We start from the raw sequence: 15738 nt of genomic DNA, 5'->3' as shown, positions 1-15738 counted from the left end.
TGTAAATTTTTTCAATCAAAATAATTATTATTAAAAAATGAACCCAATCTAAATCCAACTCTGAAATATTTGGATTCGGTTGGTTCGGATTAATTGGATCATTTATTTAAAATTTTGTTTTAAAAAGAAGCAAAACATAAATGTGTAAAAATCTAATTTAATTATTTTTCATATATTAAATTAAGATTAACAACTCAATTTTAATTTATATAGTGAAAATTTTCTTTCTAAAATGTAAATAAACTACTTTTAAGAGTTGTTGAATAATAAATTATTCAAAAAATATTGGAATTAAATAAAATTAAAATCAATATATGTATAAATAATTGTGTTATAAGTAATAAAAAAATATATTTTAAAGTTAATAATAAATTTGGGTTGGTTCGGGTTGGTCTTGGTTATATTAGGTAAACCCATGAACAATTCAACTCATAGAATTTTCACTTATTTGAACCCAACCCAACTCAGATGAGTTGATAATCCAACCCAAACCTTACCATAGGGTTTGAGTTGGATTAATCGATTTTTTTGGGTCATAGAATTTTTTGAATACCCCTATATATTGTGGTAGATCGGATAGGGGCACATGCTTCTTCTTAAATGGTGTCCTTTTACATTTATGTATATTATTTTTCATTAATTATTAAAAAACCATAATGTTACATTAGAGATCCAAAGTAACACGTTGCTTCAAATATAACATTATACATGTTTTTCTCATATATATATATATATATAGATATAATGTAGAAATATTTTTAGATATTTATAAAATTATTTTCTAAAAATTGGTTGAATGGCTTTTTTGCTTTACGTACCTTAGGTGAACAATTCTCTATTAGGTTGTAAGATTTTTGTTATAAAATTTAGAGTGTGACCGATAAATTTCAACACTTTTAATTTTGACTCCATTCTCTTAAAATATACAATAAATCTATAAATTATTTCAATTTTATATCTAATAGATCTCAACGATACTAAAAATATTTGAAGAGTAACTGTTTTATAAGGAAAAAAAATAGATTTGTATCTATTTAAACTTTAACTTTAAAATTTTGTAGCTAATTGATACATTAATTTTAAAAAGATATCTAATCATATCTATTAAGCACGAAATTAAATTTAATGCATAACATAACATTTAATTTTTAACAAATTTTAACATGTAAGAGTTGTATTAGATGCAAAATTGATATTTTAGAAATATATAAAACAAAAACTTGGATTGAGAGACATATTTGACAATTTTTAAGTTTATGAATTATATATCGACACAAAATTAGAAATTTATGGGCTAACTTCTAACCTCATATAGAGGTGTGCCCCTCACTTGAAATTCTGGATTTGCCGCAAGATATTTATGTATGTTTACAACATGTAGAGTGAGAGAAACAAACTTTTAACAACAAAGACAATAGTTCAAACTTTATTCTGATTGAACGAGTCATTTTAGCAGGAAAGAAAACTAAACCAAATAAAAATAGTTGGTTAAATTACAAATTTAAAAATTTGTATCTACTCGACATTTAAAGTTTAAAAAACATATAATATTATTATGTCTCTAAACTTTAAGAATGTCCAATAAATCTTCAAACTCTTAATTTCGTGTCTAAAAAACTTTAACCATATTCAATTTTTATAGGGCCAATTTATTTGATAGATTTTATCACATTATTCTAGACGATTATTGTTTCACATCATTTCATTTTTCAAATACAATTGATAAAAAATGACTATTTTCAAATAAATATAAATGAGCTAACTTATTTATAAATATAGCAAAATGTCATACATCTATTAGTGATAGACCGCGATAGACATCTATCAATATCAGTGATAGAAGTCTATCGTGATCTATGGTTGATATACATTGATTTTTCACTATATTTGAAAATATTTTCAACAATTTTACCATTTAAAACAATTACACAATTCTTTAACTTATGCATAAATAATCACAATTTCAACAATTTTACCATTTAAAACAATTACACAAATCTTTAACTTATGCATATATAATCACAATTTCAACAATTTTACCATTTAAAATAATTACACAAATCTTTAACTTATGCATATATAATCACAAACATGGAAAAGTTTTATAGATAGAAAAAATGTTAAATTATTTATAGAAATAATAAAAACAAAATACTTATAGATACAGATAGACTTCTATAAGTGTCTATCATATAATATTGATAATAGACTTTTATCGATTTTTATGGATAGATAGACTTCTATCAATTTCTATAAAAGAAGATTAAATTTTGTTATTTTGTATGATAGACGGTAACATCTCGATATAGTTGAAATATTTAATATGTAATTAATAAAAGAGATAACGGTGACATTTTAATATAGTTGAAATATTGAATATGTAATTAATAAAAGAGAAAGTCATTTTTAATTGGCCATCTGTTTACGATATTCCCATAGTCGATGGGATAAATGTGATGCGATGAGACTTTGCTTAAAACTTCTCTCATTCTCTTCATCATCTTTCTCTCAATCAGTTTCTTCACTCTTTCCCACACCATAATTTCTTCATTCGGCAATTGTTTCGCTGTAATAATAATCATTTCCATTTGATCACAAATTTCTCTTCAAATTTCTCCGCCTTCTTCTTTCCCTCTCATTTCTCTAAACTCTCTGCAACTGGTGGTGGAGCTTGCTTGCTTCTGGCTATGGCGATTCCAGCGGCCCTGGTGATCCTGCCATTGGGCGTTCTATTCTTCTTCTCTGGCCTCGTCGTTAATCTCATTCAGGTATTGTGTGCCTGCTTCTGCCTTGATCTGTATGGCTTCTTCTTTCTTTCCTTGCCGATTTGGATCTTTTGAAGCTTCCCTACGTTCTTCGAGCTTCGATTTGTTTACTGTTGGTTCCTCCTGGATTTTTGTTCTTGTTTGTATTTTTTGGTGTGTGTGTGGTTAAGGTGAGTGGCGGAGATTTTAATAGTTAGGTTAAGTTGCTTCACCTAATTTGGTGGTGTGTTTCGCTTGTGATAATGCATGCTCCTTGCTCTTTTATTTGGATTAATCGTCTGGTTTCGCCAAGGTAACTTGTAGATTTAGCTTAGATTCTGTTTTTCTCCCTTCCTCTTTTCATTGTTCGAGCTTATTATTTACAGATTAGTTTAATGAGTATTCGTCGTTGCTTGTTTTTGACACAATGTGGTAAGAGGATCCAGGTGTTTTGGGTAAATACTGTGCCTCGGTTGTAACATTGAGTGGGCAGATGAGCTTTAAGGAACGTGGTTTATCTTCTATGTGGTCATTGTGATTATACTATGCCATGCGAGTATCTGTTTTTTGCATTCTCACCTCATCTTCTTTAAAAGTTTTTGCTGGTTATACTGATTATGTGCACACTGAATGATGTGATCTGACTCTAAAATCTCTGAGCCCTTGGTTCAGGCAATATGCTTTGTCTTTATAAGGCCGCTATCAAAGAATGGGTACAGAAGGATTAATAGATTGGTTGCAGAACTGTTGTGGTTGGAACTTGTTTGGCTAATTGATTGGTGGGCCGGTGTTAAGGTGCATCATACTGAACCCCATATTATGTCATTTTAGTAGTTATTGAAGTAATGTTGTTGCTGTGTTGTATTTTCTCCCTCCTTAGTTGTTAAATCACTTTATTATTGCATCTCATTTTTTTTCCTGGTTTACTATATTTTAATGTCGTGAAGGAGAAACATTAAAAAAAAAAAATCAAAATTAATTGTTCCCCTTCATTGAAAGGTTACTCCATCCGACAATCCCCTCCATTTACTTTTTCTTTTTCTAGTTACTTTACAGGATTACTGTTTTGTGCTGAAGAATGTAGCTAATTTATCAATTATCAGTTCTCTACTGAGTTTGAGTTCTATTCATTTTTCTTCTAATGTTTTTATTACTAAAACCATTAGATGATCAAGTTTTCTGTATATTTGCACTGAATCCATATCAAGTGACCTAGTACCTAGTTTTTCGGTTCTTGGATTAGACTAATGAAAGACCAATTTGTTGAACCATTCTGAATGCAGATTAAAGTGTATACAGATCGTGAAACTCTTAAATTAATGGGTAAGGGTACAATTTTCACTTTTTGCATCCACACGTGGTGCATATCTTTGTATTGCCTATAAATTTATATCTGTTTTGGAATATCCACGAAACGGCTCAACTGACAACATAAGCTATGAACTTTTCCAGGTAAAGAGCATGCACTTGTTATCTCCAATCATAGAAGTGATATTGATTGGCTTGTTGGATGGATTCTAGCTCAGGTGCCTATTTCCGTTGTTTTTTTAAATTAAGGATAGTTCAACTTCAATACGTATCACACACATATTTGTGGTTGCAGCTTTTTACATTTGCTGTTATCTAGTTCTATTACATGTTATATGTTTCTATTAGTGCATTAAATCAGTGTGTTTAATCCCATTTTCTTTCGTTTATTATTTATTTTACTTTCTCCTTATTAATAATTTTGAATTTCATTTGGTAGAGATCTGGATGTCTTGGCAGCACACTAGCTGTAATGAAGAAGTCATCAAAGTTTCTGCCAGTAAGTTATTTTTTCTTAAGTTTTTTAGCATTCATGAGATTATTATTATCTTTATAACAAAATTTGAAGTTAATTTTTTTAATTTTTCAGTTGCATGCTTGTTACTGATGCTAAATTTCTCCTAGTATTTTGCTGACTAAAGTTACCGAAGTTGTTAGAGCGAAGAATCTATCACTTAGAGTTCTATTCTGGCAGGTTTTAGGTTGGTCAATGTGGTTTTCAGAGTACCTTTTTCTCGAAAGAAGCTGGGCCAAGGATGAAATTACTTTAAAGGTAAGGCATTCATGCTGTACTTTATATAAGATTTTTCACTATGCACTGGCCTTTTCCATTTTATCATGTGCTTTATCTGTACTTTACATGTTGATTTCATGTGAAGCTCATGCTACTGTGTCTACAGTCAGGTCTTTTACGGTTGAAGGACTTCCCTTTGCCTTTTTGGTTGGCACTTTTTGTAGAAGGGACTCGATTTACCGAGGCAAAACTTTTGGCAGCTAAAGAGTATGCAATTGCCAATGGATTACCTGTTCCTAGAAATGTTTTGATTCCACGTACAAAGGTTAGAGTTGAAAATTTCATTCTTACCACATTTGGATGCTCTTTTAATTGTTTATGCTCCTTCTTTGAACTCCTTGACCACTGCAAAAGCAATACAGTTGTAAACAGAAGATACCAAATTCAACGCAGTTTCCTTGATTCCTCGCTCTCCCTCTTGTGTCTCTTTTGTTTGCTCTATGCTATGAATTGCATGATTTAACTACTACTTTCTTTTCTATTAAATATTATGTACGAATTATTAACACTTTGATTTGAGTAACGTGTTTGTATATGACACATATTAATGCAAACACGTGTTAACACACCATGCACTCCGACCCTTGTTCTTATCAACTTTGAAAGTGATGTGAACATAATAAAAAACAGCAAACACAATAGACTTTGAATGAGAGAACTCAGAATATTTTTTGCATATACTGTAGTAAAATTTGTATCGACCTATATCATTTTTTCTCATTAGACCTTTAACCATTAAAAAGTGTGTCAGTTTCGCTTTGAATATCGCATTTAACTTTTGTTAGAAGACATGGGTTTTGACATCATGATTATGGTCATTTAGAAAAATATACTATTTCATTTGAAATGTACTCCGTAGGCTATTCTAAAGCTAATTGGTGATTTCAATCTCTCATAGCCCTCATATATCATTATTTAAACTGCAAAATATTAGACTGCAAGTTGTCAAAATGGTTAAGGGCCTGCAAATATATTTAAAAAATATACAATTTAATAAATGTGTCTGCATTAGGTTCATGTCCTGTATCTGGATCTCCTTATTATATTACCCTTGTCCCCATTTTTAGTACATACCATTCTACTGTTTAAGACATTTTTCATAAGGAAAATTCAGTTCTGTTAAAGGAAATTAGTGACTTGTCTTTTTGGGTGTTTCTGTATTTTGGTTTTCTTCTTTGATTTTAGGATTTTTGTAAGGATTACCTATCTTTACGAGTAAACCTTTTTACTTTTGTGTTGGGTTCTCCTTTTTCCAAGTAGGTCTGTCATTTTTCTAATGAGCAAAGGCTTTTGGATTTTATTTCCTTGACATGTCTTGAACGGTGTGACTTTGTGTTTTTAATATTTTATGGTTTTTGTGTTCGTATTTTGATGCCTAAAATATATTTATATATAATCTTGATAACTTGCTTTGCACATTTCCACCTACCTTCGAAGAAAGTAAATTTTACTTGCATCATAAATTTGGTTGGTATTTTGAGGTTGGAATTTCTACCCAAAGTGTGTTAGAATTCTTTTCTGTATTATATGTTTCATCAAATGCAAGTATTGTTTCAAAAGACTTTGGCATGCAGGTTTTCCAGTGAGAATGGCCTATATTGTTTATATTTAGAAACTTGCTTAAAGATAACTTTTCTAAGTGTTTCTTTTAATACATTAGGGGGTGGGAAGATTCGACCCATAATCTTTCATGGTCTTTTTATTAACACATACTATATGCTAGTTGAGCTATGCTTGCTTTGGCAAACTTAGCGTGGGCAAACTTGTTCATAGTTACTATCTCACAACTTTTAATATCCCAAAGTAGACAGGATAAATGGAGATGTGTTATCTTCTAATACATATTGGGTGATCATTAGATCGCGTATATGCTTAAAAGACATTTTATCACTGAGATAAGTTGACGATTATGTTAAGTGACCTTGTCGAGGTTCTATCATTATCCTTGAGTATTACAATGATTTATCTGTTTGCAATTCACGATCACCTAACTTCTAACGCAAAAAATTTGAAGTTTAATATATTACTCGTTCCCATTGATATTGAATTCTGTTCACTTTCTTTTGGGATTTCAAATAATTTTCATTATTAGTTGTGTTGACTGTTTTCTTGTATGGACTTGAGGCAACACCCAAGGTTGGGGATAATTTACTGACTATTAAATAGGTCACTAACCATAGCATGTCAGGGTCATCCACATGCGCCTATGATACTCATCTTTTGTTTGTTAATGTTGATTGTTCTTTCACACAACTTTGAATCTCTCATTTATACATTACATCGGCATTATGTCAACTTCTTGTCTTTTAAAGAAAGGGCAAAGGTTTGGGTAGTGGGAAATGGGAAACTTTCCCATTAGATGCTATTCTTCTCATTAGTCATCCTAAAACGATGCACAATTGGTGCAAGTCTTATTTGATTATGCATTCTTTTATGTGCTGCATTAGAAGAAAATATTTGACCTTATTTACATTTATTCACCTAGCATGTGCCGAGCTATATTTATTGATGCCTATGAATTGGCATAACTTGTTACTCCGTTGCTTTCAGGGTTTTGTGTCAGCTGTAGGTCATATGCGCTCATTTGTTCCAGCAATTTATGATGTAACGGTAGCTATTCCCAAAAACTCACCTCCACCTACAATGCTAAGACTCTTCAAGGGGCAGCCTTCTGTGGTAAGTTAACTTAGCCAAAAGTCTCTCTCTCTCTTTGGGGTTTCTTCTTCTTCTTCTTCTTCTTCTTCTTCTTCTTTTTTTTTTTTTGAGGAACTTGCTCAATTTGTACACAATACTCTTCCCCTCAATGTAAATATCCTACTCATTTTGGTTCATGGCAGTCATCCCTTTCATTAGAGAGAAAAATCAATGAGCACTCACAGAGGCGTTGCCCATGTTTTAGAATTTGACAATAAATGACAGTATTTAAAAACTATGCTATAGTCCTATTGAATATAGGTAACATTTTTTTTAATAGAAATTTTGTGTTCTTTGAGAAAAGAAAGTTTTGTACAAATACAAAATTATGCAATAAATGAAACCATCATGGGTTGATCTTTTGATGACAATAAGAGGTGATTTTATTATTATTAATGGAGTTTTTGGAAATAAAAAACTCTAATCACCTAAAGTCAGTTCTTCAATATTGGAAAGTTTGGATGGTCTTGAGGCATTAAGCACATCCAAAATTGCAAAGGCATTCCGCATACCTTTAGGCGCTGTTGCAAAATTCACTTCAATGACTCCAGATGGTGAATCTGAGGAACCAACTTATGCAATATCAGATAGTCCAGTTGATATTAATGAAATATCATTCTCAGTTGCTATGGTCAATATGAGTTTTTTCAAGTCAGAGTCTATTCCTCAGTTTGGTTGGTTGGAGCTTGCTCTGATTAAGGCCTCCTCTTGGTGCTTTCTTTCCAAATCTTTTGCTAGATTTTCTATTTCTATTCAAGTTTTATGTTTAATCTGGAATGCCGTTGTTTTTCTGATTAGTTCTTAGTCTGTCTTTTGTCTTTGTCCTTTGAGCATTAGTCTCATTTCATTATTTCGATGAAAAGTTTTGTTTCCTTTTAAAAAAATAAAGCTCTCTAGTTAGAATAGCATAATAAAGGTGATTTTTAAATGATTTCTTTCAGTTGCTTTTTTTTCCCTTTTTTTTTTTTTTTGTTTTTGTTTTCACAAAAGAAAAATATAATAAATAAAAAAAAACTAAAGGTGATTTTCTTAAAAGCATTAAATTAAAATTTCCCTTTTGTGTGCTAAGTGCTTTTCGCCCTCCATCTTGGAGGGCTAGGGAGTAGGGATACTTTTGAACTGGTGTTTGGGGATGAGTTGTTCATTAAGTGTATACAAACTTGTAATCTGACAACTTATAGTTGACGGCCCATTAAAGAATTATGCTTGGTAGTTGGTTCTGTCTTAGAAGATGCCGTAACCTATCTGCTTCTGTAGGTACATGTGCACATTAAGCGACATTCTATGAAGGAATTGCCTGAGACAGATGATGCCATTGCTCAATGGTGTAGAGATCTGTTTGTAGTAAAGGTACAAAATAATAAAGTCTCGTTTGTTAACTGTATGATTTTTGAAAATTAAACTTATAGAGCACTACATTCACCTCTAAGATTCTTTATTTTGCTATGTACTTACAAATGTTTTCAAAATCCAAGCCAATTTTTTATTTTTGCATACTAAAAAGGTTAGTTTCCAAATACTTGTCTTTTGCTTTTAAAATTTGGCTAAGAATTCAATCCTTAAAGAAATTTCCAGTAAATAAGCATAATTTTTAAAAACAGAATTAAAAACATAATTGTTATCAAAAGGGATCTAAACAATCCGATTTTGCAGGTTATTATTCGTAGGTGAAAAGTTATCGATCAATTGCCTTACCCTCTTGGTTCTTGCGTTCCAGGATGCACTGTTGGATAAGCATGTAGCCGAAGACACCTTTAGCGATGCAGAGTTACAGGAACTTGGTCGGCCAATCAAGTCCCTCTTGGTAAGCTCTTTGTTTTTCTCCTTAAAAAAGAGAGCGAGAGAATTTTATGAAAATTTAACCTCAAGTTTTGAGTAAATAATGAAATTTATGGCCCTTATTATTTCGGTTTACAATTTTTTAGAAATATTGGTGTCTAATTATGAAGATGTGTTTTGGCTGGGCAAGGAAGCTTTCTTTGGATACTCTGGCTATTCTGGTCACGTTCTATACATTTTATTTGAATTTGGATACCTTATGGCTGAATTTTGGTCCATTTATATGCTTGAATTTGTGGTTAGATTTGCTGTATGAGTTTGTTTATGTGCGACTTCTCGACCACTTCATGAGAAATCTTACCCTATATATTTGAAATGATTTTGAAGTTACCATACTCCGGTTCGATTTGATGAAATTATCGATTTGTCTCTGTATCATTCCCTCACAGGATTTGTAAATGTTCAATTCATTCATTTTTTTTGGTTTACTGTGAGCAGGTAGCAATTTCATGGACATGTCTCCTCATCTTGGGGTCCCTCAAGCTTCTTCATGGCTCTACCTTTTTATCTTCATGGAAAGGTCTTACATTCTCAGCTTCTGGCCTCGCCATTGTTACAGTTCTCATGCAAATCCTCGTACGTTTCTCCCAATCGGAGCGGTCAACCCCTGCAAAGGTTGTCCCAGCCAAGCCTAAGACCAGTGGCGAACCACTCGATCCCAGACGACAGCCAAAACAAAACTAGGGTCTAGACAAACATAACTCACCTTTGCCTAAAATCTTGATATATTTCTTTTACACGATTGCTCGTTTATCTGCAGTCGTACTTGTAGGTTTTGTGAACTTATACCTGTGTGTCAGCAACTGTATTGTATGTCAACTCTTTTTCCTTCTCACATCAAACTTTTTCTCCATAGTATCGTGTATTTTTGCAAATTACCAAATTGGCATTCAATTTCTTTTGTTTTTGAAAATGTCCTTAAATTTAGATAAATTTTAGTTGATTTGGTACATCAACAAATGAAAGATGAAATTTAGTAGTTGGACAAAATATAGTGAGCAATTCATTACCCTTTAAAAGGAGGGGGGTATGTTTTAGCTTTTAAAAAAAGAGGGTGTCACTTCATTTTTTTTTTTCTTTCCATTTATTTATTATACTGTGTTTAGTGGGGCATACAATATCATCATTTAAGCATAATTGAAGTTTTTATAGACTAACCTGTTAAATAGGTTGTTTTAGTCTTTTTGCCATGGTTGAGTAAGAAAGTTTTGCCATTAGATTGGAAAATGAATTGAGAAGCCTTTGTATTTTTTCTTCGAAGTTTATTTAATTTTGTAATTCATGCTCTAGTTGTATGTCAAGTATATTCAAGAATTTTGATACATAATTATTAGGATTGAAATTGATTTGAGTCGAGAGTTTTAATGTTTGTGAATTCAAGATCAAGTACCTAAAGATTGCTAGGATTTCATATCATTTGATATTAGAACATTTGTGATATCATATAAATATGGGTGAGCTTATATGTGCACCTAATCTTAAAAAAAACATAAAATTAAAAGTAAAACAATTATCACATGGGCCTTTCTTTTTGAGGTGCGGTGTTATAATACAAGATTCTATTGGTAATACTGTTCTCTCGGACGAGACATTCCATTAGCTTTGAGATCCATTGAGCTAGTTGAAACAATGACTTTAAAGGAAGGTGTTTATATGGCAATCGAATATGCAGTTATCTAGTTTGAATGGAAGTTGACTCCCAAGCTATATGGAAGTTTGTGGGTATTGAATCTGATCGACATGACAACGATATCCAAACCTTTGTTAATGACCTTTAAAAAAACAACCTAGATTCATTTGTTGATTTTTATATGCTCAATGTTATAAAGTAGCTCACGAAAGTAGTCATCCATACTCTTTAACGTTTCACCACGAGGAAATCTAGTTAGAAGAATATCCCCATGGTTCACCAACATAGCCATCATCGTTTATTCAAACTTCATTCTTCTCTAATTCTCTATCACTAGTAGGAGTCTATCATGAATAGATTATGCTATATTTACGATTTTTTAACAATATTACTATACAAATACCACATAAGTAAGTGTAATAAATCAATTGTAATATGAAAAGTGGGACAATTTAAATATTATGTGAATTACAAATAATAAAAAAAAATCATTAAGATTGCACCAATTTTGATTATGGAACAGTAAACATGACCTTAACTATTAATCTTGAAAAAAATGTTAACCAATGCAATTATCCTATATCTTAATGTTTTTAAAGAATATATATTTTTATTATTGATATCATTATTGATGTGCACATAACAAATTTCATATCCTTTCTCCTCTCCTCTCCCTCCCCTCCTTGGAATCCTATAAATTTTTTTTTGTAGGCAATCTCATAGATAAATTAAGATAGTATTTGATAGGACTACTTTTAAATATAGAAAAATGAATTAAAATATTTACAAATGTAATAAAATTTTACGATCTATATGCAAAGATCGCGATAGACTAGTATCTATTTCTACATGTGATATTTTGCTATTATAAATATTTTTACTAATTTTATCATTTAAAATGATTTCCCAATTTAACTTTTTATTTACTTACGTTTTCTTTTATTAATTACTAAAATTGCAATCTAAATCTTCTGGTTTCCTCAATCGATTTGATTTAGTTTCCTCATTTGTTTTTTGCCCCTTAAATTTAATAAATCCTTCCCTAAGTACAAAATTAAGTTGAATTCCTAATATCTTTTAAATAATAAAAAAAAAACCATTTGATATTTTAAAATATTAAAATTAGGATATGATGAAGAAACCTTAATACTTTAGGATTTCTTCATCCGATTAGAAGTAGAACAGTCCAACCCTACTATTTTTTTTTAAAAAAATAAAAGAAATATTTTCATGAATGATTAATTCGAGTTACCATGAGGTCGAAGCTTAGATCTTTCATTCCAGAACTCGAAAACCAAAAGAAGAAAACAAGTAGCTTTCTTTCAACGAGGAAGAAAGAAAAGCGCGGCAAAGGTAAACCGGCGAAGAATGGTGGCGAGCAGCAATATCCGGAGCCGCCGTGTACGGTGGTGGGTGAGAAAATAAAGAAGAAAAGGTCAAAAAGGAAGAGATCAGAGAGAGAGAATGAAAAATTAAGTGAAAAAGAAAAAGAAAAAGAAATTGGAATTAGTTCAACTGGGAAAGAAAATGAATGTGAAATAGATGAATGGGTTCCAGGAATGCAAATTCCAGGGCCTGTTCCTGATAATCTTTACTCCATCATGCAAGAAAATTTTGATCTTCATACTTTCTTTCATGATTTAATACTTTAATTTTGTATATCAAATCACAATATATTTTAGTTGTGTTCACTAATCATTTAAATAATTCTGTATATAATTACAACCAAATTGATTACCTAATTCGAATTCTTAAACTTTATATTATTTTGTAATTTTTTGTAATTTTCTTTTTAATTTTTTTCTCTAGCATCAACATTTACACAATTTACAATAAACATCTAAATGTTATCTTACTTTATAAAAATTGTGATTAAAATTGGTCAATTATAGTCTAATTAAACTATAATCAAAATTTTATTAACTAATTATAATAATTTCTATCAATTTTCATAATTTTTTTTCGAAATTACCATCCATATTGATATTTTCATAAAATTAGGACTCCAACCTTGTTTTTTATCAAACCCAGTTGTTCATATTATAAGTTTTTTATATGCTTGATAATTCTTATGAACTCAACCAAATATTTGGATGGTTGGTTAATTAATTCAAAATGTTTTCTCTAAAATAAAAAGGTATAATGTTAATCAAAGATCCGTTTTTACTTGAGTTTTTAAATATTAATTAAAGATGAATAACTTGAATTCTTATCTAAGACCCATAAATTAGTTTTAAAAGTTGTTAGAGAATGAATAACTTAAAGAAATGTTCTTAGGCATTGCTTTTTGTTACAATTAGTGGTGGATGAAATAGTAAAAAATAAACATGATAAAATAAAAAATTTAAGGTGAAAATTGATACAATTAATGAGTAAAGATGGATTTATTGCGTGTGCATAGGAGATTCGAATATTTGATCGAGAATATACATTAATCAGTTAAATTTCGCTCAAATGAATTAAATAAACGCTAAAGTGAGCATAGTTCAACTGATATAATATAGCTCAATTAACATACTACTTATACTATCAACCTCAAAATCAGAGGATCGATTCTCGTGTTGTTAAATAAAAAATATAGAAAGAAAGAAAGCTAAATAGACCTTATTAATGTGAACGAACTCACTTGCAATTATTAGAAGTATAAATGAACTGTTTTTCACATCTTTAAATATTTTGATGAACACGTAAATAATATAAAAAGTTAAACAAACGGATCGAGGGATTCGATTTCATCTGATTGCCCCCTCTCTCAATATTGTATTGGTTTCTTGGGTGACGATGAATGAGAAAAGTAGCAGAGGGAAGAATGCAAACAAAGGTCACATCAGCAAAGGCGACGGCGACATACAGTCTTTGGCGATGTCGTTGTTGTCGGAGGAGATATCCAGTGGGAAAGTTGATGTTTTTCTGAGTATGCAAAATGAGAAAAGTAGCAGAGGGAAGATTGCAAACAAAGGTCACATCAGCAACGGCGACGACGACATACAGTCTCCGGCTGTGTCGTCATTATCAGAGGAGATATCCCAAGGGAAAGTTGATGTTTTTCTGAGTATGCAAAAGACAGAGAGATCAGAGAGTGAAGAAGAAAGTTCAAGATTATTCAGAAAAGAAACCAAAAAGACTGAAAAAGAAGATAATAAAGAAAGTTTGGAAAATAAATCAGAGATGGATAAGTGGGTTCAAGAGATGAACATTCCAGGACCAATACCTTATCTTTTTCCCATTATTCAGGAGCAATTCAATCTTCATACTATCTTAGATGATCCAAGTCTTGATTGATTCACTATGACTATAACAATCAATTTTTTGATAAAATTCATTTTATTAGATGATTTATAGTATGTTTTTGTCAACACTATAAGAGCTGCTTAATCGTATAATCGTGTTCTTGTTTCATGTCTATAATATTCAGATGTCATATTCGAGTTTTATTGTTGATTGAGTAACAACTTTATTATTTTTTTTTTTAGAAAAAAGATGATGATTATGAAAACCGCACTTCTAAATCCTCCGGTCAATTGAGCTATGCTCAGTTTGGCACAAAGGTAGAGTTATACAAGGATAAACAACATAAAATTTATTTCTTATATATTGTATACATTTAGTAAACAGTCCACAAACACTAGACAACAAACATTATTAGATTGGATATGCATAAAAAGGATTATAAATACAGTGTTCTTGATTTGAAATTCTCTTTTGGTTGACAATCAAGTCTCCACACATTTATTGTACAACCTTATTGAAATCTTCTCCCTTTCATTCTTCTAATGAAGATGATAACAAATCCAATTCCTTCGAGTATGCTATAACTGACACGATCTATAAAGCGAAAGTACAATGTTCTTCGTGATCGGCTTGTGAAAATGGTGAAAAACAATATGTTGAGACCTACAGGAAGACCAATTTCCACGCTGATATAGAAGCCAAAGCCAAAGATTTCCATGTCATTTTCCTTTCCATCTTTTTGGCTTGTTGAAGTAGGAACACCATTGTTTGCATTCTCACCACTCAAGCTTTTGTTAAGGAAAGGATTGCCTTCATAAATGGAAGGGTCGTTCAATGCCTGAAATATCTACCATTAATGCTGCTATTGAACTTACTGGCATACGATTCATTATCAAAGTGGCTATAAACCATATTTGTCCATTTATTCAAGCAACTTGGAATTTCTTTCGAAACATTGTTGTTTAAAACATCAAACACACGAAGTGAAGGAAGGTTCCATTTAAATGGTTAGATCGTAGGTTTAGCAACCACAATGTTGACACAACTTCTCCTATCCAAATAGAAAGGCTTGCGTATAGTCTATTTTCACTGAGATCAATGCTCTTAAGGATGAACAACTCTGTAAAGACTTTGGAATTTCTCCATTCAGATGGTTGTTGCTCGATATTAGATATTCGAGGAGTGTCAACAAACCTATTGAGCTTGGAATTTTTCCATCTAGATTATTGCTGGCCAAATCAATAACAAATAATGATTTGAAATCACTCGAATAATCAAACAATCCCCTGAAAATTGATTATCTAATGGTGAAAGTACTTCCAAATAACTCATTTTTTGAATTGATGATGGAATCATACTACTAAGACGATTGTTGGACAAATATAACATACTCAAATTGGGTATCAAATCACCGATATTCGAAGGTATAGAGCTTGTCAATCGAATTTGTTACTTGAAAGATCCAAGTGTCTTAGGTTCCGAAGTGACCCCAGTGAATT

The 15738-nt window shown here is 31.2% G+C and overlaps 1 protein-coding gene across 1 annotated transcript; it reads left to right on the top strand.

Moving 5' to 3' along the window:
* The first annotated feature begins 2437 nt into the window (after positions 1-2437).
* Positions 2438-10276, top strand: LOC120091369 (1-acyl-sn-glycerol-3-phosphate acyltransferase 2). The gene is made up of 11 exons (XM_039049371.1): positions 2438-2768; positions 3417-3539; positions 4028-4067; positions 4197-4270; positions 4492-4551; positions 4747-4824; positions 4952-5110; positions 7396-7521; positions 8797-8889; positions 9257-9343; positions 9817-10276. The coding sequence occupies exons 1-11, from the start codon at positions 2688-2690 to the stop codon at positions 10060-10062; spliced, it is 1167 nt and encodes a 388-aa protein (XP_038905299.1). The 5' UTR covers positions 2438-2687; the 3' UTR covers positions 10063-10276.
* Positions 10277-15738: the final 5462 nt, after the last annotated feature.

The sequence above is a fragment of the Benincasa hispida genome, chromosome 11 (genome assembly GCF_009727055.1).
Source record: "Benincasa hispida cultivar B227 chromosome 11, ASM972705v1, whole genome shotgun sequence".
Lineage (NCBI taxonomy): Eukaryota > Viridiplantae > Streptophyta > Magnoliopsida > Cucurbitales > Cucurbitaceae > Benincasa > Benincasa hispida.
The sequence above is the reverse complement of the archived record's forward strand: the minus strand, read 5'-3'. Positions and strand labels throughout refer to the sequence as shown.